The sequence below is a fragment of the Perna viridis genome, chromosome 6 (genome assembly GCF_037379345.1).
Source record: "Perna viridis isolate PV_CMFRI_1.1 ecotype Kerala chromosome 6, ASM3737934v1, whole genome shotgun sequence".
Lineage (NCBI taxonomy): Eukaryota > Metazoa > Mollusca > Bivalvia > Mytilida > Mytilidae > Perna > Perna viridis.
Window position 1 is genome coordinate 15,947,929 of NC_142450.1, and position 25,704 is coordinate 15,973,632.

Here is a 25,704-nt window from a genome sequence, read left to right on the forward strand (position 1 = left end):
TTCCCCCGACGTCTCTCAGACGAAGCCAGCACGCTTCCCTTTTTAAAGGATAATCTAAAATTAATATTTCTTATAAAAAGCATGTTTTATATATGTTTCATGTGTATCTTATTACTGTATGTATCTTATAAACCACGGCTTAAAACAGAATTAAATCTTATCATGAAAAATGTTCAAATAATCGTAAACAAAATTTCGTCAACATTTCATATGCTTCCGCAGGCATTTTGTAATACTAGAAAAATAATAGAAGTAATCAGGTTTGTCAGAGTCACCATGGTCGCTTTATCAGTTGATCTACGTTTATATAGGTTTATGTTAAGTGATGAAGCTTGTAATTGTCAAAATTGTTCAATTACGCGAGGTTTAGTAGTTCAATTTTATATTAACGCACTTCGAGAACGAGAATTTATTTCCTCTAAAATAGATACCTCAGTAATTGTGAATCAGTCATGCATCCTTGGAGATAAAGATTTAAAATTGGTAAAACATGCAGAAGCGGATCCAGACACTTTGAAAAGGAAGGATGTCAGCCGGTGTTCCTCAGAAAAAAAGATAGGACATTATTGACTTTTACTTTTTTTCAATTTTACACTTAAATAAATAATATTGATAATTGTTAAAATAAAGATAGTGGAGCAAACCCCCTCTTGATCTGCTTCTGTCATTGACATCCTAGAAATAAATAAAATTAAATGACTCAAGATAGACAAAAAATAAACAATAAAGAAATAAAGAAAAAAACCGAAAACAAAACAAAACAAAATGATAAAAAAAAACAAGGATTATCATCAATCCCCCGCAATCATAACAATTATTGAGAAATATCCAGAGAAGTCTTCAGAGCTCGAACCTATATCGACTTATCTTAAAACAAAATGTCAAAGCACTTCACAACAATAGTGATCCGATCATTAGATGAAGCGTGGGTACCATCGGTGTTCGGAAAGGCCGTTGTGCGGCCGCTATTAAAGAAACCGGGATCAGATGTCTACATCATGAAGAATTACGGATCCATTCCTAATATGCCGTATATATCTTTAAAAAATAGTGGCAAGTCGTCTCGAAAAACATCTAGCATGTAATTCACAATTCATTGCATGACGATTTACAATCAGTAATTCTACATGACTGCTTTGCTCCGGAAACAGCATGACGTTCCATTGGCTATGGATAACAACTCGGGTGCTGTTCTGGTAATGTTAGACTTATCGACAGCTTTTGATGTTATAGACCATCCTATTCTGATGGAACGTCTCCAAAATTCCTATTGAATAAAAGAGAATGCCTTAGCATAGATACGTTCTTATTTAAATAATAGATGCCAAACTGTGAACATCAGTAATGCTCAATCAGCCGAGAAATAGCAAGAAAATGAAAACATAACCATATCACACCTGTACTTATTTCGCTACATCGGTTACCATTGGTTAACTTTGATCGTTATATTCATTACTTTATCATACCTTAATGATCAGGTGTACCTGATTATGTTTCAGTCGTACTTCGTTTTAATACAAAGATTACACATTGTCTCCATATGCTGCTGAAAAAAGATGTGTCTTAACAAGTTTTTTTTTAATCTTCAGAGACGGCACATTATACATTGCTATAAGTCTTAGTTCTAATGCGTAGGGTCTTTAATAGGTGCCAGTCCTCACATCGTAATGCTCTAGTCGGCTGATATGAACAGACGAGTTCCTTCAAGTACACAGGTGCTGAGTTGTTGAGAGCTTTATAAGTGTACAACAGAATATTAAATTGACTTCGATATTGCATATTTTATTTTCGTTTCATTATATGACATTACATATTTTTCGTGATATTTCATGAAACTCAGGGTTTGTAAGATTTTCCTTACTACTTTTGTTTGCTAATACGTTTAGTAGCCTATTATTTTTTATTATTCAGACCCTTCTATAAATTTTTCAGACTCTTCCATAAGTTTACGTTACCTTCCCTGTATCAATTTGATCCGATGGAGCAGTGTAGCGATTAGAGTCGTCACATTCTGAGACGTTTGTATAATATTGATTTGTTGTGACATGCATCATTAAATTTGATCTTCAATCCAACATAATGACACCTAGATGACTGTCCGTACTACCATACATCATGTACTATTTTACAGCCCTAGATTAATCCTACGAGGAGGAATGACCCGGCCAGCGAAAGCTATATATTTATATAGCCTAGCTGACCGAGTGTTATAGGGCGCTTGACTTAGTGCAGGCGATGTTGCAATAGATGTCTCAGCGGTACGAGTTCGAGTCTCGTGTAGGGAACGACCAAAAATTTGCTTCGCACATTTGACAGTTCTAACATTGTTGGGAATGTTCCAGACCCTTCTATAAGTTAACGTTATCTTCCCTGTATTATTTTGATCCGATGGAGCAGTGTAGCGAATATATATATATATATATATATATATATATATATATATATATATATATATATATACACATATATACATATATATATGTAGGCATTTGATATTGCATTTAAGTGTACATTTGTTAAGTTTGATCTTTCATGTTTAGCATAGTTATTGCAGTTTGTTTTGTTTTGACGTCATAGACAAGGAGAAGGGGAACATTTTATTTGGATAAATGTAGTGCTTTTCGATTACTGCCATGTTGTTTTATGTAAATTTGTCTATTTATTGTCATTGGTGCAAGCTTTAGGAAAAACAATTCTTTGGAAGATAGAAAAAATGAACAAAACAAGACTTACACCAATCTGTTTTCATTTCGCACGACAAATATATATTATGTACTTCTTATACATGATATTTTGTATAAAAAGGATTATTTTGATATTGGTTGGGCCGATGGATGAAATATGCGGAAATGATTAAGGCCATAAAACGTGGTGTACACCACAGTTTCATTAGCTGGGATCATTAATCCCATTTTTGCTCCTCTTCTATATCTTCCATACATTGGGTCACCATACAAACAACCCTGTAAGAAAAAATGTAGCAATTGAATACCGCTAATGTGTCAACATAATTCTAAAGAGATGCATTGATTAAATTAATAAAAAAATAAAATCAAAAAATAAAAAACAAAACAAGAACAAAAAAAAAAATCAAAAACAAGAAAGAGAAAAAGAAAAAAGAAAAAGCAACGTGAACGTGTGTCTTATATTTTACAAATGTGGATCGATAGAATTAATCGTTGTATTATATGGTATAGTTGAAACCGGAAACGCGCCGACATAACACAAGTTAATACCACCTCACAGTTTGTTTTCATTCCCGTTACATTATTTTAATAACCTTCTACTACAGCTTGAACTTTCTTGTTATACGATTTGATTTTTCCTAATATACAATCCGGATTGTTATGGTCCGATATGTCCTTTGGCCATATTGCTCGACTTTCGTCATGTAAAGCTGATTTACGTCTATTGTGTGAACATTTTGGTGCCATTATACCGTAGACTGTTTGGACATACCTACCTTGTAAAAAAGCTATGATTAAATTTGTATTTATTCATCAAAGCTAGCAAATGTTTTCCAAGACTCGTTCGGTTCTTAATCGCTTTTACAAAACATACAAAATGAAACTGCCATAATGTTATTTTGAAAACCTGAGTAATGGTGCAAACCGGATATTTTTTTTCTGACCATATGTATAGTGAATCCGGTTGTCAAAAAAAAAAACATATGCTCTCCCAAATGCTGAATAGAATGTTTTAATGTACCAATTTTCCAATCCAGGTTATTTCCTATTGAATACCTTCAAGTAGCAGGAGAAAATTTACTCATATGTATCGATAGTTTCTCTTTTTCTATTATAACGTTACCTTGTGAGCATTTTCAAAGAAAAGATTCAACGTTGTTATATTAAAAGGCTTGTAGATAGTTTCATATGCCGCAAAATTGTAAGACTGGGGATCACCACCGTCACTGTTAACACTTTTTACCAGAGATTCATCACCGTTCATCCAATAGACTTTACCATTGTCAGCTTTATCTACAGTAGTAACAATATTATTGATTGATTGATTGTGATTAAACATCCTGGAAGAAACTTCATGCATCGCAAAACAAAAAAAGATTCATCAATCGAACAAACCCAATTTATATAAGTCCGGAGCGATATTTCAACAGCACGCAGGCACATCAGCCCACTCGAACCAATCATATTGACTCAAAGCCAACCGATTGTCACTCGATACCCTCCATACGATGCACCTGATGGACCAGCTGAAAAAGTGACTACAATTTTGTAAGTGTTTGATTTGACTCGGACGACTTCTCGTTCAAAAGGCCAGTACTTTAAGAATAATTTACAAGGAGTAGAAATGATAAATTGAAAAGATAATCACACTCGCGCAATCTTCAACCAAAACGATACATCATTTTTTCTGCGACTTATATGATATTTATCATTATCATCATTACTTTTTTAAATTTTAAAACTTTAGTTCGTTGTTGAATAACCACTCGTTAAAACTAGATGTTTTCTTTTTAATAATCGTGAAGCGAATTTCGATTGATGTCTCTTTCTGAATCACTATTCCAAATTTTATATCATGCACACTAACACAAAAACAATATTTTATGTCTACTTTGAAAATGTTATGTAAATACATACTAGTATCATATTAATTGATTGATTACATTTGTTTATGTAAAGGAAGTTATTCCATCGAACAAACATTGGACTAACATGATACGCTTAACCGGGTGTTTATTGTAGATGTGTCAACTAAATCGGGTACATTATTTTTCACTAGTACTGAACAACAAGTATCACTATAACTCCCTAATGTTGTGGGCTTTACGAAAAGCAAATACCTTTTTAGTCTACTTCATGACTAGGCCGGGGCCACAACAACGACTTTCCAAATCTAGTGTTTAAAGCCAGAATTAGTACGTCGCAAAAAATTCAGCTATATAGGTTATATGTTATTATATATGGTAGCTTAGCTTACAGTAATAATATAGGTACTCAACCTGTAAATACACACTAAAAACTTACCAATTGCATATACAAATGCACACAGTTTATCAGTACCAGTGTCACATGTGTCAATTGTTACTGGAACTGTATTGAGACTCATATCAATCTGTTTAAGGTCATGATATTTACTCTTGCCAGATGGTAAGGTCATGAAATATATCTTCCTTTAAGAAATATAAATTATAGAGCCTAGTTATTAGTTTGCCCACCATAGAACTCAAACGTTATGACGGAAAATAATATAAAATAACATAAGAGAAAATGCATACATTATACATGACAATATCTCATTATTCTTTCTTTTCTAATATATGATATAAAAAGAAGATATACAAAAACCAACGACTAAAATAACAAAAAAAAATAAAAACATTTTATTACTAAGGGTTTTTTTTTTAACGTTCTTCACTACCCTGTCGGGTCTCGCACTAAACCTCCTTTATAATCGGCTGTCTGTAATGTGTGTCATCAATGTAAGAATGCAGTTCGTAGATACTCCTGTTGATTTAGATGTTGCATAACAGGACAATAGTTGGTGTTTGTGTTAATGCACAATTAATAATAGATGTATAAGATGTTCATCTAATGTTATCTAAAAATTCATTTTTTTTTATTAAAATTTACATAATACGTCACATCGATGCATATTCTGTCAGTCTTTTGACATATAATCCAAAGGTAATTGTACATATCTGCTATAAAGACACCATACAAGTACCTATTAAGTGGATCCAATTGCAAGACAGAAAAGCGGTCAATATATTGGATGCTGAAAAAAACTGAAACACCACTGCCATCCAAGTTAGATACATAGATATAACCGTTTTGGTCATGTGTTGTTTTCATACTTTGCCAATATAATTTGTCATTGACCCAATCTACCGCAACTTGAGGTTCTGGACCAGTTGTTACAATAATTTTTTGCTCACTGAGACTTCCATTTACAAGCTTTGCTGACATAATTTTCCCTCTGAAACACGAGAAAAGACATCATCCATTTTAATTATATCCAGTGTTTTTGTGTGTTGTATTGATATTAGCAATGAAATGGAATAGATGTATAAATGATGTATTTGATATATATAATTTGCACAGCTTGCAGTGCGCCGGCCCCTTTATTCACATTCGTTTTTTTACAATTATTTCGTATGTATACTTCAGCAATATCTTATTATAATAAAAAAAATTACATAACTGCAAGATACGATTAACAATGCTGTATTAGACTGTTTTGTACTCCTCTTTTAATTTCTAGAGAAGCGATAACCAATTGTTTATATTCCATGTATTTAGCAGGCTACAGACAAACCTCCTAAAAATATAAAAAATCTAACAAAGTCGGTATTTATTAATAAACACGAATAATTTAACGCAGCGATTATATAATTGCCAAATACGTTTGATTTTAATAATGTAAATGAATGACCGACTGCTACTGTGCAAAACGTGCTTACCATCAGTATTTAGACTGAATTTTTACATCCCTTCATCTCCTGCGTATAGAGTGTTCATATCACAACTGATACGTTATGCCAGAGCTTACCGAAATTATGCATACTTTTTGTATCGCGCTTGACTTCTAACAAATAGGTCTCTGAGTTATGTTTCTTTAAGATTGAAGTCATCAATACAGAAGTTTTAAGGTCGTCATCATGGAACGCTACTGTGTATCCATCTGCGCCATGAAAACTGATTTGTTCATAGTTTTTATCTTTCCTCTTTCGTCTACCCCGGACTTGACTTTTATGAACAATTCGGCGGGTGTTTCTAGAAATGCAAAGGACGCTATCCTTACCGGTGCACCTGTTCGATGCTCCCAGTTTTTAGTGGAATCCGAGATGCTCACTTGCTTTTTTTACCTTGTATGTTTGATTTTAGTTACTATATGTTCTTTGTTGTGTATGTCTGTTTTCTATGTCTGATTTTTGTCCCCGGATTACATTCTTTTGATTACTGCTATAACCTTGGTTTCCTTGATTACTCTTACAAAGGGTATCTGAACTCCTTTTACAGTACCTGTATGGGATAAACTTCCCATTTTATGGGGTATGCGGCAATGGGGTATGGGGAATGAGACAATAGGGGATGAGTCAATGGGGAATGTGTCATTGGGAATGGGGTAAATGAATAGGGCAATGGGAAATGGGGCGAGGGACTAATTTTGATCGGTCAATCAAACAAATTGTTCTGCCTTTTTCCGCAAGCGACTTATCTATCATAATTGTATGATAGCAATACAAAATTTTTAAAAAAGGCTTGTTCTAGAGTCATTTTTAATGATTACAGGTGTCGCAGTTCATTATTCATTGACTTTTTTTTTTTTAAATATTAACCGGAAACCATATTAAGCAATAATAACAAGACCATTTAAAAAAAATAAAATGTTGATTCCTTTCCATTGGCAGAAATATGTCATTCGTCGCAACCTCGAAAAGGATAACAATATTGCCATTTTTAATATTTTAAGCAAGAATTTTATACCATAATTGAAAGTAAAATTGTTCGCATCCTTACAGTCTGCAGAAATATGTCATTTTTGAGAAATTGAACTGAAATAAATTTATCGCAGCAAAGCATATGATGCATATTTTGACAATTTTTACATTATAAACAATGATATAAGACCATAAAGATAATTTCATGTGTTCGCACTCATTCAATTTGCAAAAAAATATCTCATTTTTAAGAATTTGGTCAGAAATATATGTATCACAGCCATCAACATAATAATGATATAGACAATTTTAACATTTTTTTACAATAATTTTAGACTAACAGTTATATTCAAAGTGTTCGCACAGATACACTTTGCAAAATATGTCATTTTGAAGATTTTTGACCGAAATATGAGTGTCACAACCACCAACCGGATACAAATATTGGCAGTTTTAATATTTTTAACAATAACTTTGGACCATTATTTAATTTAAAATTGTTCGCACCCTTACAATCTGCAGAAATATGTAATTTAAAAAAATGATTGAAATTAATGTGCCACAGCCACACATACGATGTTTATTTTGACAATTTTAACATTTTAAGCAATAATATAAGACCATTAAGGATATTTCAAGTGTTCATACTCATTTAATTTGCAAAAATATCTCATTTCCAAGAATTTGGTTTGAAATAAATGTATAACAACAATCAACAAAAACCTTGTCTGGACAATTTAACATTTTTAAGAATAAATTTAGTAATTAAATTCATTACCAATTTTTACATATATCTATAGTTTTAAGAATATTTTACATGCTTATTTCTCATGGAGGTCGGAGTGGCGATAATACATGTAAACAATGCAAATATCGCGTGATTTTGTATTTCTCGAATTCCCCGGCGAGATTCTAAAATAAATATTGATTTCACAAAACTTTCTGCATCCTAATGCTTTATATGTGTTGGATAAAACATGTACTTTACTTTTTCTTTTCGGAATGGGGAAAAGGGATTGGACAACATGAAATAAGTCGATGCAAGCGGGGATGGTGTAATGGGGAATTGGGCTAAAGGGAATAGTGTATGAGACAATAGGTGAATGGGTTATGAGGCAATGGGGAATTGGGATGGTTGCAAAGGGATATTGGGTAAGTGGGAAGTCTATCCCATACAGGGACTGTAAATATATATATATATATATATATATATATATATATTTGAAAATAATACATTTTATTTTTCATTTTTCAACAGAAAACAGGAAAGACATGGGAAAAGAATGTAGAAAAACTGTATGAACATACATTTTTATTAACATAATGATTTTATCGATATGAAAACAAAGTTATTCAATTATATTAATAGCTAAAATGTTGAAAATTTAAATGTAAATTTAAATTTAGTTTGAAAATTTCAGTATTTGATAAGAAATATACAATGGGTGGAAGGTGGTTTTTCTATGGGGAACAGGATTTTTTCCGGTGATTTCACCATTCAAGAGCTATAGACGGGTGCAATGTACAATTTATGTCTTCCAACGAAAACCCACTGTGTTGCTTATTGACAGTCAATTAAAGCAAGGAACAAGAAACTATTTGAAATGAAGGAACCATAATATCGGTTAGGCCAAAAAAAATAAAAAATAAAAAAAAAATATGAGTGTTTCCTGTTTCGTCTGAAAAAAGAAATTGGGTAGGTTGGTAGGTTTTTTTTACATTTTCTTTTTTTTTTAATAATAATAAAGAAAAATAGTGTATGTCTAAATACAATAAATACCAGTTTTAAACATGGTAAATTTCGATATGCTGTACATGTGTTTAAAGGAGTAACAGCTTATCAGCAGCATTAAAATCAAATATTTAAGGAAGATCATAATCAAAATATTGATTAAATACAAGAAGTACTCAATATCTTTAAATTTGGAAAACTTCAAGATTTCATAAATAGGGTAGATAAAATGTGATATAATTCGTGATGTATGTGATACATAGTGTAAACCAGCAGTTTTCATCTATGACCATAATTTCTTTTCTCTTATCCATGCGGTTGCATTTAAGGAATTTTAATGCCAATAGACTAGTAACTTGTAGATTGGATGCGATCTGCAGCATGTACGCCGCCATGTTTGGCTATATTATAGGGGGTGCTCTGGCTTCCAAAATTATGTCGCCAGGAAATTTGCCAGCTGCCAATTTTCAAATATTAGAGCCAGAATGGGTGCCAAAATAATTCATTTTATTTGTTAAGATATGACACTTAGTTAGTCCACTGATGAGTTATCTTTTTCAATTCAACAAAATATCCCCTTCATTCATGACATACATGTGCCCATGATTCACTCTAGATGTATGTATAAAGCAGGTTTTTATATGCAAAATAATAAAGTATTACACCAGAAACAGGTGGTTTATTTCTATCAAGGACTTTATATTACTATTATTTAAAATTGTGATGTGATTTCTTATCCATAAATTTTCAACAAACTGGATTATTTTATCAAGTGATAAAATTTCTGGCAAACTACCATGGACCATTAAATACATGTATGTTCCTTTTAAAGTATCTATTGTACTCCTACTTGATTCTAGAATCATTATTACTTAATGCCGTCAGTATTTCTTTAATAACATACATATATTATTGGGAATCCCTGTTCTATTTGTTTACCGAATTTCCCGCCAAAACGTGTAAATAAATGTTATCCATTTTCTTTTATCAATTCTTGCATTTCGAAGTGTTCAAGACACTTCCTGATGAGATAATCATTGTTAATTGGATTTAATTTATTATGTTATTAGATAAATCTGATTCGAATTGTATCATTAAATTTGAAAGGGCAGCAAAGCCTGTATTTGGCCACGTGCACACAGCCATGATTGTTTTTACCTTTTACCGGATTAGGAGTTTGATTGTCTCAATAATATATTTACATCTAATGACATCTCCTATGATGGTATTGTGAGTCCCAATTACCTGGTCTAATTTACATTTGATTGGCTTCAGTCGTAAATTAGTCATGGTCATTAAACTCTAACCAGGTGTCAACACAATTGTCTTATTAGAGAAAATATCCGCTGCTGTCAAACTTTCTATCAGTTTTAATATACAAAACCAGAGAAAATCGTCAACAGTTTGTTTTTGTCGCCAGATCTAATAAAAATCGCAAATTGCGACATAGGCGTAACCCTTCTCCGTATCCATTTCAATGCCAATGGAGTGATCGTAGGGAACGTAATAAAACGACTTGATCATTCGGGTAAACATTGGCGAATCCAAGCGCGATCCATGTATAAAATGCCAGAAAAAAATCCGCTGAACTCCAGAATTTGCTTTTTTTTTTTTGCCGTAGTGTTATCACGATAAAATTCCGTGTTTACGCAAAAATTACATATGTAAATAAGCCTTATGATAGATTCAAATGTATGAACTTACTTGGTCGACACGACTACAATAGCGCATAAAACAAATAGCCCAAAAGCCTGAACGATTATGCCAGTATATGTAATAGATTCATTGATATAAATAAAAAAACAAAAACAAAAACAAAAACAAAAAAAAAACAAAAAAACAAAAAAAAACAAAAAAACAAAAAAAAAAAAAACCTATTGGTAAACGAAATATAATAACTTGCCTGTCATTTGAAACCCTTTCCTCGTAAGTCAATCCCAGGAAGATCAACTGCTTTTCATAATGGAAATCAATAGAGACCATCCACATATCGTTTGGATTAAGCTTTAAAAGATGCCCATTCAATGAGTTTTCTTCAAACAGAAACATTCCATATCTGGTAATGCCTACTAATGGAGGTCGGTCTATAAACATAAAATAAAATAAATATAATTATCATAATATATGAGATTGTTTTACAACATAATCTTCCCTCATCGAACACATTAACCATTACACAACTGATCAAAAACCAAGGTATTTATTATTTCAAACTGTGGTTACTGTGAAAGCAGCTGTACTGTATACGGTGCATTGGTGAATTATGATTATAAAATCAGCAGATATTGCCTGCAGCAGTATAACGATATGTGTATGTTTTTAATAGTTTCACATTTACTAAGATTGTGTTTCTTCATATCCACAAAAAAACATTTTAAAAATGAGCTATGAACAGTTTGCTTTGTTAAAGAAACAAAACTGGATCCTTACTCGGCATCACAATTTCACTTCCTGTCAGACTGACATCAGGGTCTAAGTTCTTATAATGTTTTATTCAGATTCGAATTGATTAACATTATAAGGCCGTCGTTCTTTATTTCAGTAATCATAAAATGAAAACTAAGTACTTACAAAGTGATTGTCCTGAAAGATTAAAACAATTGAATACTTAATATACAAATGACGATAAGAAGTGAAAACTAGCATTTTTGTTTTCCATAATGATATATTTTTAAAATAGGTTTCATAAGAAAGATGACGATTCTACGGTGTTTTTAAAATCATTTTTGTAAAGCGCAATTCAACTGTGATGTAAAGCTTTGGGATTAAAACGGATTGAAAATCGTTTATTTAGATAGTTTTCAAACTGGAAACACTAGTGTAAAAAAGGGAAAAATCAATTTGCGACCATGGTCACATCCCTTTTTTATAGATCATCGCTGTAAATTTTCTGTCTGTAACAGGATGTTGCGGTAATGCAGCAGCACGAATGGCGCAAAATTTACACTCATGTGGTACATTTGAATAATTATAAGGACATTCGTGTAGCGTTAAGAGGTGTTTAATAAGCGCTTTGAACCGATAAATATAAGGCATAAAGAAAAGAGAATTGGAATATTACAAACACACTTGTTTATACACGAAGCTGTGTTTTTAGAGTAAATGATGAAACCTACCTTTACATGTGTATTTCAACAAAATGCAAACCACTGCTACCAGAATCCAACGAACAACCATTCTGAATAACATCAATCTCCTATGTCCTCGACAATCTGTGTGTAATTTCCCCAATTACGTATTTCTGAAAAGCTCACTTTAAGTTTAAACAGCCGAAAATTGCCGATTATAACAGAACATTGTCGTTTAGATAAATGTATTTTTAGCTATCTTGGTCACGTTTCTAGTGTATTTGTATATACTGAATTGATCATGTTCATTTTTGTAGGGAGGGCGCTGAATGTTACAGTTTTTAAAAGTTGTTATTTACAATGCGTTTTATTGTTATCTTGATCAGATTTAATATATTTCACACATAACGATTTTATGCTATACCTTATGAACTAACAGTATGTAGTACGTTTACACTTATTAATTTCAAAAAAGACATCTTTGAGCTGTTGCATATGAAAATGAAAATTGATAATATTATAAGATGGAAACAGTGAAGGACCGAAAAACAACAATATTTTGGCAATGTGCCTTACTTGTTTCGTACAGAAGTTAAGTCACTAGACGTTCTTTTTTGTAAATAAACATTTATATGAACATCATATGATCAAAGGATTCAATTTGCATATAGACGTCAAATGAAGTTTAAATCAAAAGAGAAAGATATGGTGATGTTTTGCGGGAAAATACGGAATATTTTAGTTAATTATAAAATATCTGAAAAAGAAAAAAAACCAATAAATGAGTAATCAAGGGAACTAAGGTTATAGTGGTAATCAAAAGAATGCAATCCAGGCACAAAGACCAGACATGGAAAACAGACACACACAACAAACAACACAAAGCAACTACAATCACACACACATAACATCAAAAGCCAATAAGCAACTCGGACTCCACTAAAAACTTAGAGCACCTGTAATGTAAGCGTCCTCTGTTTTTCAAGAAACACCTGCCGAGTTGCTCATAAAAAGTCAAGTCTGGGGTAGACGAAAGAGGAAAGAAAAACTATGACACGTTGAGCAAATCAGTTTTCATGGCACAGATGGGTACACCGTAACGATCCACGAGTTCATATGGACAACCATATGTATAGAAATACACGTAAATGTTATGCTTATTACATCTGAACACCTTTAACGTCGTAATCCTATTTATATTTGTTTACCGAATCACTCTCCTCATTCTAGAATGTCAATGCGTAAAATGGTATGTGTGTATTTAAATAGAGAGGAACAACATTCAGCACGTTGATTAAGTAGTACTCCAGGTAAGAATCTTGCAAATTTTGATTCATGGTTAGAAAGCCTACATATTTTCATTTTTATATTGTTCAAAATGTTATATTTTACAGAAATTAATATGGCTTTTCATATCACCTGTGCTCTTAAGAGATGGAATTATATGGAATGTGCTGTAAACTCTAAATTAGGGTAGATAACTGTATAAATGACACCATGAACAATATAATCTTTGAATGTTAACATGTGGATAAATTCCTAAGCGCAGACAGATTGGAATGAATTATAATTAACACATTTCATCATATAGACCCACAGAACAACTCATAATAATTACAAAAATAAAAATGTGAAGCCTGTTTTAGGTATATCACACATTACAAAATATGCATGCATGATTCTTATATAGAATCATACTGCTACTTAATCACTTTTTACTGTTGCTAATTTTCATGATGAAACAAAATCTCTTTTTGTTCTTTTTGATTTTTTAAAAGTCGAAACCGGGTCCATGCGCTCAGTTTTTAGTGGAATCCGAGTAGCTCATTTACTTTTGTAACTTTGAGTATATCATTTTGGTTATTTCAGTGAGGAAAAAGTGCTCTCAACAGCAACGTTTGTGTACAAAAAAGATAAGAATTAATTTTCATCATTGAAAAAAATACAGTCGTTTTCAATGCATTCCGTAAATTGTTTTCTGCTTCATGAAATTTTCATGGAAGAGTTCTCGAAAGGTTGCATGCACAGACAAGTGTACTTACGCGTCTCTCTTTGCTGCTCCACTTGCTGTTCAGTAACCTTACCCGCCTTGAAAAAACTATAACCCCAACCGTATTTTTTTCAAAATCGAGGCATAGCTTTTCCTATTTGAAATGCATGTAAACCTGTTAGTTGGGTTTACGTCACATGTCATGCATAAACTATCATTTCATACTTGTTCTGAATTTTGACCGGCTAAATCTGAACATAATACAACCAGAGTTGTCACTGCTCGTAAAGTTAAAAGAGTCGATATGATGTCTTCCCGGAAAACAACTTCACAATTTTTTTTTTATTATTATTGCTTGTGTTATATATTCCTTTTATGTTTATTGCCGATTCCAGTATATATATATATATAATTTAGAAAATAGAAAACTCATGTTTTGAGTGTGTATACTTAATGTTCATTTTGCGATAGATCCAGACAAAAGTCAATACAACAATGTATACATAATTCCTACAAATGTGTACCACATATTACCCAAATAAAGCAAAGCTTGGGTAACAAAATGAGAGGTTAAATTGAGGGCCATCTCACGGTCCCCTTTTTTAGCCCCTGAAAAACATCAAAATTCCTTAAAAACACCCATATTGAAAGGCTCCAGATGAAAAACAAGGCATTTAAAGGTTAATAGCTATATAAATGCATCAAATATCTTTACGATTGAACAAAAATATAAATACTTTTATTTACTCTCGAGGGTGGGTAACTCTGTCGGGTAATGAATATCTAATTTGGAAAACTACCGAAAAGTGCCAATCTTCAGAAAAAAAAAAAAAAAAAACGGAATAGGCATCCCGTTTTCATTCTCAATGGTTTCTAAGTACAAAACCATCACACACACATAACATCAAAAGCCAATAAGCAACTCGGACTCCACTAAAAACTTAGAGCACCTGTAATGTAAGCGTCCTCTGTTTTTCAAGAAACACCTGCCGAGTTGCTCATAAAAAGTCAAGTCTGGGGTAGACGAAAGAGGAAAGAAAAACTATGACACGTTGAGCAAATCAGTTTTCATGGCACAGATGGGTACACCGTAACGATCCACGAGTTCATATGGACAACCATATGTATAGAAATACACGTAAATGTTATGCTTATTACATCTGAACACCTTTAACGTCGTAATCCTATTTATATTTGTTTACCGAATCACTCTCCTCATTCTAGAATGTCAATGCGTAAAATGGTATGTGTGTATTTAAATAGAGAGGAACAACATTCAGCACGTTGATTAAGTAGTACTCCAGGTAAGAATCTTGCAAATTTTGATTCATGGTTAGAAAGCCTACATATTTTCATTTTTATATTGTTCAAAATGTTATATTTTACAGAAATTAATATGGCTTTTCATATCACCTGTGCTCTTAAGAGATGGAATTATATGGAATGTGCTGTAAACTCTAAATTAGGGTAGATAACTGTATAAATGACACCATGAACAATATAATCTTTGAATGTTAACATGTGGATAAATTCCTAAGCGCAGACAGATTGGAATGAATTATAATTAACACATTTCATCATATAGACCCACAGAACAACTCATAATAATTACAAAAATAAAAATGTGAAGCCTGTTTTAGGTATATCACACATTACAAAATATGCATGCATGATTCTTATATAGAATCATACTGCTACTTAATCACTTTTTACTGTTGCTAATTTTCATGATGAAACAAAATCTCTTTTTGTTCTTTTTGATTTTTTAAAAGTCGAAACCGGGTCCATGCGCTCAGTTTTTAGTGGAATCCGAGTAGCTCATTTACTTTTGTAACTTTGAGTATATCATTTTGGTTATTTCAGTGAGGAAAAAGTGCTCTCAACAGCAACGTTTGTGTACAAAAAAGATAAGAATTAATTTTCATCATTGAAAAAAATACAGTCGTTTTCAATGCATTCCGTAAATTGTTTTCTGCTTCATGAAATTTTCATGGAAGAGTTCTCGAAAGGTTGCATGCACAGACAAGTGTACTTACGCGTCTCTCTTTGCTGCTCCACTTGCTGTTCAGTAACCTTACCCGCCTTGAAAAAACTATAACCCCAACCGTATTTTTTTCAAAATCGAGGCATAGCTTTTCCTATTTGAAATGCATGTAAACCTGTTAGTTGGGTTTACGTCACATGTCATGCATAAACTATCATTTCATACTTGTTCTGAATTTTGACCGGCTAAATCTGAACATAATACAACCAGAGTTGTCACTGCTCGTAAAGTTAAAAGAGTCGATATGATGTCTTCCCGGAAAACAACTTCACAATTTTTTTTTTATTATTATTGCTTGTGTTATATATTCCTTTTATGTTTATTGCCGATTCCAGTATATATATATATATAATTTAGAAAATAGAAAACTCATGTTTTGAGTGTGTATACTTAATGTTCATTTTGCGATAGATCCAGACAAAAGTCAATACAACAATGTATACATAATTCCTACAAATGTGTACCACATATTACCTAAATAAAGCAAAGCTTGGGTAACAAAATGAGAGGTTAAATTGAGGGCCATCTCACGGTCCCCTTTTTTAGCCCCTGAAAAACATCAAAATTCCTTAAAAACACCCATATTGAAAGGCTCCAGATGAAAAACAAGGCATTTAAAGGTTAATAGCTATATAAATGCATCAAATATCTTTACGATTGAACAAAAATATAAATACTTTTATTTACTCTTGAGGGTGGGTAACTCTGTTGGGTAATGAATATCTAATTTGGAAAACTACCGAAAAGTGCCAATCTTCAGAAAAAAAAAAAACGGAATAGGCATCCCGTTTTCATTCTCAATGGTTTCTAAGTACAAAATTAGACTTACTTTTTACATCATATATTTTTACGGTTTTATTAGGATTCTGAGGATTAAGTACTTTTTCGTTAATTTTAAAATTGCATATTTCATTTCAAAAAATTGAATCGTTAAACAAAACGTTATCTCCCTCGAGAAGCATGTCTTACATAAAATGCAGTTTTTTATTTATATTAATGCTAATTTACACAGTTATTAAATTTTATTTTCATTCAATACAATGTACCACAATTTAAATAAATAAGTTTACTTAAAATGTATAAATAAAATGAAACAAAGGGGAGGGTTGTCCCACATACACGGATAATTATCATGAATTTCAGTTTGTACGTAATGCACATCAAGAATATTTGGATTGAAAATAGCATCTTTAATTTCTGTCTCGTTGATTACTCCTCGAAACGTCAGTGAATTATGTCTTCCGTCTTTTTTTAAGGGGTGACAATTCGTATAAAATGTACTATAAACATACTTTTGCACTTGTATCGTACTATAAAACTACTTTGTATGTATGCATTTAGTTACTTTATGTTCTTTGTTGTGTGTTTCTGATTTCCATGTCTGGTCTTTGTCCCTGGATTACATTCTTTTGATTACCGCTATAACCTTGGTTCCCTTGATTACTCTTCATCTGCTATAAGTGGAAACATTATTATTATTTAAACTTTGAAAACTTTTTTTCACGGGAACCAAGGTTATAGCGGTAATCAAAAGAATGCGAAGGTTAATTTTATGGTGTGTGTGTGTGTGTGTGTGTGTGTGTGTGTGTGTGTAATGTGTGTGTTCCAACGCATATTGCATTTTATAAAACACATAATCCATATCAATTTACATGTGTGGTTATTCCTTAGATGAACAATACTTGATTTTAAACACTTTCTCCGTATATGCTTTTTTTCACTTTCCTGCAGTAAAATAATAAATCCTGAATATACTTAGTAGAGTAGGTAGTCTTAATTGTTTGTTTTGTTTTGAATTTAACCCCAAACACCCTTACTTTTATCTTATCTCCGACCCAAATCGTGCTGTGTGTTCCTTTGAAAAAAAAATAATTGATTTCAACAAACATAAAAGTAATGTTTTGCAAAAAAAAACAAAACATCATGCATTGACGGCTCTATCAATTGTATCGTTACATGTAAGCAAAATTTTCAAAAGAAATGGAAACGAACAATGTATCAACTTGACATGAAATATATGCGTGACAAAAAAGTATCTCCATCTACAAATGCATACTTTTGGTGCATTTAAAATAATGGTCATTTCTAATAGAGGACAATTGCTTGAATGAATAATATTAGCATAACAGCAGAGTTGATGAACTTGTTTTATCCTTTTTCTTTTTTTGCCTTAATCTTGTAAAGACTTGTACTAAAGTTTTCCGAAAATGTCCTCGCTGACAACAGAAAATGTATAAATATGGAAAAATATGGATTCTTGATTACTAAGTGAAAAACGTTTTTGGTGAACTACTTTAAACTGACTCGTGTTTGCCACCACATTGAACAGATTAACATTTCTACGTTATCGTATTCGCTGTACTGTGAAGAATGATTGTCATATATATGGAGGAAAACATATCGATATGGTATTATAACTACCACTCGTCATAGTTGTTTTTATTGGAAATGTTTGTTATGTAGTATTATGACAGTAGCCTTGAAAAAATAATGTTTGCAGTAAGAGCAAAGTAAAATTATATAGGGGTTTATATTTACCATGAACGTGAATTATACAATTAAATGTAAGTACATGTAGAAAACACATGAAACCTAAACGCATCCGGAGAAACAAGAAATAATAAACATATCAGTGCGTCTCAGCAAAGATAAGGCGGTAAAATGAAAACTATTGTTACATCGTTTCTACCATCATCCTTTTTTTAACAAAATGATGATACGTGTTAGAAGTTTCGAAGGTTCTTTTCACTTTTCTATCGTTTTATTCATTTAAATAATTTAAATTTATAAAGTTTCCCATAATTTCATGTGAATCTGATAGTAATGTCCTATGCACGATATAAGTTTATAGAAAATTTAAATCACTGTAAAAAAGGATGCATGACTGATTCATGACAGAAATTAGAATTGAAAGAAAATTAACCCTTGATTGAAGCACTCAGTATGTTCCCGGTTAAATTGGACCATTAAACTACACGTAATTGAACAATTTTAACATTTATACGCTTAGAGACATAGAGCAAACATTTTACATATAGATCAAGTAAAAGACAGACCAAGATGTATCTTAGGATTATTGTTTCTCTTATTTACCTAGAATTAAATTCCTTCTGCAACGGTATGTAAAATATGCTGTTTAAATAGTGATATGGGGAACCAAGGTTATAGCGGTAATCAAAAGAATGTAATCCAGAGACAAAGACCAGACATGGAAAATAGACATACACAACAAATAACATAAAGTTACTAAAATCATACATACTAAGCAACAAAAGCAAATAGGCATCTTGGAATCCACTAAAAACTGGGAACATGGACCAGCTGCACCGATAAGTTTAGCGTCCTTTGCTTTTCTAGTAACGCCCGCCCGAGTTGCTCATAAAAATTTAAGTCCGTAGTAGACGAAAGAGGACAGGAAAACTATGACACGTTGAAAAAAATCAGTTTTCATGGTGCATATGGATACACCGTAACGATCAACGAATTCAAGATGACGGTCATGAAACGTCTGTAGTGACGACTTAGTAAATCATGCAGCATATTTTTACGTCAAATGCGTTTTCATTCTATTTATATACCATGGTATCAAAATACAAGGTAAATATTTTTGCTATTGAAAAGCTTTTAAAAGTATCATTGGTTTAACATTTCTTTCTGGGCAACGATGCTATGCATAACAAACATTTTGTTACTATTTTAGGACAATCTTTAGGTAAGTACATGTAAACTGTGAATGATGTTACCAATCAGTAAACACTATACAATAGTAGACAGTTCAAACAGTAATTACTGCTAAACATTGTTCAAGGTGCATTTAAACTGATTTAATATTACTTTAAAGGCATATGATTTAAACAGATGTTAGTCGCACAGTCAAACAGAAAACGTCCTTTCACAGCCTTGATATATCCCTAGACAAGTAATATTATGATCCACTTGTCCGGACCTCTTTACCTCATAACTTCGAGTCCTATATCCTTTCCCAACCGAACCAAAGCTATTAAAACTGGGAAAATGAAATGGTCTCTTTCATTCTATGTATGACCACTTTTGAAATTACCAATTATAGTAAACCTTTAAGAATAACAATCGGTATCCTGTTGATTGGAAATTATTCTATCTCCTCTTCGCCAACCATATATACGATACACTGAACAACATTCCATATTTCAAATTGCTCTATGTACAACACTGTTCATATCCTTTAAAATCTACAAGGTAATCCTAGTTATCAGCACTAGCTAGTATTCAATGATATGTATTCATAATTTGTAAATAAATTCAATTAATGTTAAAAACGTAAGCCTAACAAGGTGCAATGTTTTGTCGAAATCTTTTTTTTCCACAGATCGTCCCCCGTTGTTAGCATGTACGGAATACGAAATATTAATGACCGATGTTACAACATTTGAAATGCACTCACTCTTTAAACCTGACAACAGAAAGTCGTCTGGAACAATCACTAGATTTTCTTCTGTCGATTACCACTATGGAAAGAATTTGATTGTCATTGGTCAATTTCCATGGCCATCTGGAACAAGGTTTATTTCACCATGTAGCATAAAATTGATTTTTATGAGATAAATACACATAAACCATATCAAATCAAGACACACAGAATGGTGATTCATAGTACAAAAACAAAGATTTTTTTATTGGCATATATACCGCGTTTTCAATCCCTTCTGCATATAGAGCTGTATGCGTAAGAAATAAATTAATTCATATTCCACTACATCAACAAATCAAGAACTTTAGTTTAAGCTAATTTTTGGTAATTCTTTGTATTTATTATTATGAACACGTTGATCGTTACGGTGTGTCCATCTGCACCACGAAAACTGATTTTTGACGTGTGTTTTCCTCTTTCGTCTACCCCAGATATGAATTTTTATGAGGAACACGGCGTGTATTTTCTCGAAAAGCAGAGGACGCTTACTCTACCGGTGCACTTGGTTCATGCTCCAAGGTTTTAGTGGCGTACGCATTGCTCCAGTCTTAAGATACCTCGAAGTTGTTTTTATTTCACTTTTTTTTTAAATTTTGTTTGACAAATGTCAAATGAAGGTATAAGATATTAATGAAAAAAACGCCATATTTAAGAATTTGAATTTGGTTTTCAGAAACAAAAAATGAAATGAAATACATTTATGCAAGTTTAATGGTAAAAAACACTATGACACACAATTGTCCGACTACATTTCAGAGGACAATGTAGATCACAATTATGAATCAATTGACTTTGAATCAGCCTACATGTACAGAAAATTGTCAAATTGAGATAAATCAAATTTTAAAGAACATTTTTGCCAAAATGGCTATGATTGTTGGAGAGGTTGATTGTAAGATAGTGCTGTGAATTATAAATTGTGTGTTTTGTATAGATGTAAACTAAAATAACATGGTTATTGCCCTATATCTTCACCAATTAGATCGTGCCTTAATGTTTTTTTAAAAAAACTCAAATCTGTACAAAAAAACCTTCGCCGAATCACATTTATACGTTCAAGATTTACGAGTAGAACGTTTAACCATTTGAAGATACTTACTAAGTTTATCTGATCTAAATGGCTAGCAGGATAAAAAAGCTACGTGTACATAATTGTACAGCCACAATATTTTGGATTGAATATGCAAATAATAATGATACATTGACACTGACATTGAAAATTTTAGGGGAGAAATCGCTACAGCTAAGTTGATTAACGGAACATTGATTGAGATGAAGACTATAATTAGTAGTACTGGTAACCAACCAATGGTTGCTGTTGATTGGATAATGGACAAAATATATTGGAAATGTAAGAGGGGTGTTTGTGGACGACATGGGGCTATATATATGGCAAACTTGGATGGAACTGGAAAACAACTTGTACAGAGCATTATCACAACAGACACGTCTAATTTCCAATTAGATCCGATTAATAGGTATAAATAACATGGAATTATGATTTTTTCATGCAATTAGGGGCATCTAGGTGCATTTTACATTCTAAGAGTAAAAACAGATTATTTTATCTCCATCTTTATTCGAATAGTCAGGTAGTCAGATTGAAAAAAAATAATATACTATACTGAGTTTTGATGTGGACCAGAAGCAAGCATGATTGGTTATATATGTTGAAGAACTAACATCTTTATCACTATTTCAAGTAACATGTAAAACCATCAACACATGAAACTTCAAGCTTTGAATTTTACACTGATTACCGATTTTGTTTTTATTCATTTTCCTTGTTGTTCTAATTGCTTTTATCTTTTTTTCTTCGTATGTTTGTTTGCTGTTAGTTTTTTTTTCTTTATTTTTTTTTCAGGAAAGAAAAATTATTCTCGTATTTTGAAAACAGTTAATTGTTTAACTTACAATATTAAGTTAGGCCGAAAGAATGCATGTTGATCGAAACATATTGCGCTATTGCAAATATCACAATGCATATTATTCGGAATTAACAATTGAAACTATATTTTCAATGATATTTTATTTGCTAGGTGGATATATTTGCGATCCAAGACTGCTGCTTTAAATTATTTTTCACCCACATACGATGTTTTAAAACGAATAGACATGGACAATAATGACAATCACCAGACTCTTGACACATGTGACGATGATCTTTGTTTCTTCAGATTTGCCATAGGTAAGGTAGATGTTTATTAGGGGTCTCGTAAGTAGTCTGTTATGGATTAAATGTTAAATAGAAATGATTAAGGTTAAAGGTTCGAGTGTTCAAAATATTTCTTGTTCGGTGTGTGTTCAGAAAGAGAGATTGACTTTGGTTATGGTTGGAGTGGCGATCTAGAAAACAAAACTTAGCCTTTTAAATTGCAACATTATTTGAACTACATTAGTGAGATATAAGGTAAACGTAATTGTGGAGTTTTAAGAAAATTGCAATTCAGAAATTTCTTTTCTTCGCAGAACGATAACACTGCGCTGTATTTCATAAGTCAGCACAGTCAAATCTGAATTAGTGACCACTTCGTCTTTAAAGAATATGGATGTTAAAATTATTTCTTTACAGTAAATTCTACTTCGAATTGATGCATTATATGTTAACCAACAAAGTTTCACAGTTGTTCATTAGTAAGTAATATTTAAAGTATACGAATATGATATATTTCTGTAGCAATTAATGTACGATTAATTGACAAGGGTCACCGTTGACCGCAATTTTGTCTTTACTCATCAATTAATGCAGAATGACTATATGTATCGTTTGCCTTGAAATTATAGATAACACAGAGAATGGTAAAGTGTACTGGATGAACTTCATGTCCTCCACAGTAAAGAGCGTAGATACCAATAATATGAACAACAGAACGTATGATTTCAGTGAGTTTGAGTTCGAGAAGATTCTTTACATCCATAGGAAGATTATAGATACCATAGATGTATCTTTTACAATTGCACATAAGGTAGGTAGAAATAGGAGGTATAATTGTATGCTTTAAAATATTAAAACAAAAATTAATGTATTTTAAAAAAAATGATATAAAATTAAAAAAAAGTAGGCAATCCACTTAGTCGTATACAAGAAGTACGCAAAGCCAAAACTACCGAAATGGGAAGCTGTATCTTTCATCAAAAGGTTCCACCATGTGCAGAAAAAGGAACGAAACTGGTATTTAAAAGCTAAAACATAAACAAATAAACAAACTACAGTATCAATTTTGTTTAAAGTCAATTGTCTCATTATGTAACTTCTTGAAACTTTAACTTCTATACGTCAAATGCCGGTTGTACTATGTCCGTCCATTCGTTCAGATTATTTTGTTGCGCTGTAACTTGTGAACCCTTGATAAATAAACTTCAATTTACACAAGGTTTTAAATAACAGACTTTGTACTTTTAAATTTTGGGTAAATATTTTAAACTTCCCCCAATATTTTGGAATTAGCACGTTTGATTTACTTCAATTTAAACCCAATTTTTTTTTTAATTGCTCCGTCAGTTGGAGTACATTGTCAAGTTTAATGGTCTGTATATTTTTCGATGAAATTTACTTTCAGGTACAGGACTTTTCCATTTTTTCGGGGGATATTCTTTAACATGTCGCATTGTAACTCGAAAACCCTCGTTGAGCAAACTAAGAGCTTGACACATTGTCTAGCGGTTTGTACTTTCATTTAAAATTCCACACATTTTAAAGGTTATGAGATGCACCTTAAAATGGCGGAGTAAATACTTTATGTGTCTTTTGATATTTTTGAAATGGCATGTTTTAACTATTATCACTTTAGTGTTGTAATTGCTTGAAAGACTGAACACGTATGGAATTTGTTTCATATTTGATAGTTTTTTTTCTCATGTCGCACCGTTACTTTAGAAATTCCTTTTTACAATAATTTTTAAAATGTACACGACTAGTTCCAAAAATTGTCCAACCGTCTGTACACATTTTGGAGATTATTTTATGTTTAGTTTCAATAATGGAAGATTTTCATTTCTCCAAACACAACGTCACAACACTTTTTTTTCGTTTTTTTTGTTTATAATTTAAGAGGAATTTCAATCTGTCGATCGTACTTGTAGTTCTAGTAGTCATGACAACATATTTGTTCTTCATTCTTTCCCATTATCTATGTTACTATTCTTCCATTTTAGGGTTCCCTTTATGGGTTGCCAGAGTACAGATTATATGATCTTGCTGGAGCCCTTGCTCGTGTTGACACCAGAAATATCAACATTACCTACTTGCCTGCTCTAGCAACAAGTGTAAAATTGGAGACATACCGTGTTTTCCATCCATCTGCGCAACCGACACCAAGCGCAAGAAGAAAGAGCTCTTGATATTTGTTTCGTGTTAAGTTGTGTTCAGTTATAATCATAATACAGTTGCAAATTGTTAAGTGGTTTTTCTTTTTAAAATTAATGGTTTTAACAAGAGGAATGAAAGAAAAACTGGCTCGAATGTCGCCCAGTACAAAAAGGTCCGAACCTGACAGCAGATCGGACACCCTGTTTTCTTGTAAGTATGTGGTGTCCCCAGATGGGATTCTTAGCACTGGTATGGAATGTGCCCCGACCAATTCAACTAAAAGTACCCAATCACACGTTCAGTTTGCAGACCATCTATTCCAGTACAAAAATTCTGACTATTTTAAAATAATCAAACCATGTTCCATCACTTTAAACGATATATTTGACTACAACGATGACGAACCACATTGTACCATATCAAAATGTGGTATTAAAAATTGCAAAACATGCAACATTCTTATAACCGACCCTTACTTCTCCAGTTCCCTTACAATCAAAACCTTTAATACAAATCAACAAACTTAATATATGGATTAGAATGCAACTTATGTGGTTTAATATATGTCGGAGAAACGATTAAATAAAAGAATGTGCGGTCATCGTTCGAGAATTAACACCACCAAATTCCAGACAGTTTATTAACACTTTAATCAGCAAGATCATTCAATCCTCACCATGAAAGTTCGTATTTTAGAAAAAAA

The 25,704-nt window shown here is 32.2% G+C and overlaps 2 protein-coding genes across 3 annotated transcripts; one reads left to right on the forward strand and one right to left on the reverse strand.

Moving 5' to 3' along the window:
- Positions 1 to 2,729: 2,729 nt before the first annotated feature.
- LOC148613843 (prolow-density lipoprotein receptor-related protein 1-like) lies at positions 2,730 to 12,471 on the reverse strand. 2 transcript variants are annotated; one of them, XM_088587478.1, is made up of 7 exons: positions 12,257 to 12,471; positions 11,712 to 11,723; positions 11,044 to 11,224; positions 5,692 to 5,943; positions 4,992 to 5,137; positions 3,811 to 3,980; positions 2,730 to 2,963 (listed from the first exon to the last, which is right to left on the reverse strand). In XM_088587478.1, exons 1-7 carry the CDS (start codon positions 12,327 to 12,329, stop codon positions 2,808 to 2,810), a joined length of 990 nt encoding a protein of 329 aa, XP_088443604.1. In that variant the 5' UTR covers positions 12,330 to 12,471; the 3' UTR covers positions 2,730 to 2,807. The 2 variants fall into 2 exon arrangements, with proteins under 2 accessions (XP_088443604.1, XP_088443605.1); XM_088587479.1 differs by lacking the exon at positions 11,712 to 11,723.
- An 8,091-nt stretch (positions 12,472 to 20,562) lies between these two features.
- On the forward strand, positions 20,563 to 25,092 carry LOC148613844 (uncharacterized). The gene is made up of 5 exons (XM_088587480.1): positions 20,563 to 20,783; positions 21,919 to 22,170; positions 22,732 to 22,880; positions 23,477 to 23,658; positions 24,848 to 25,092. The coding sequence occupies exons 1-5, from the start codon at positions 20,632 to 20,634 to the stop codon at positions 25,031 to 25,033; spliced, it is 921 nt and encodes a 306-aa protein (XP_088443606.1). The 5' UTR covers positions 20,563 to 20,631; the 3' UTR covers positions 25,034 to 25,092.
- The last annotated feature ends 612 nt before the right edge of the window (positions 25,093 to 25,704 follow it).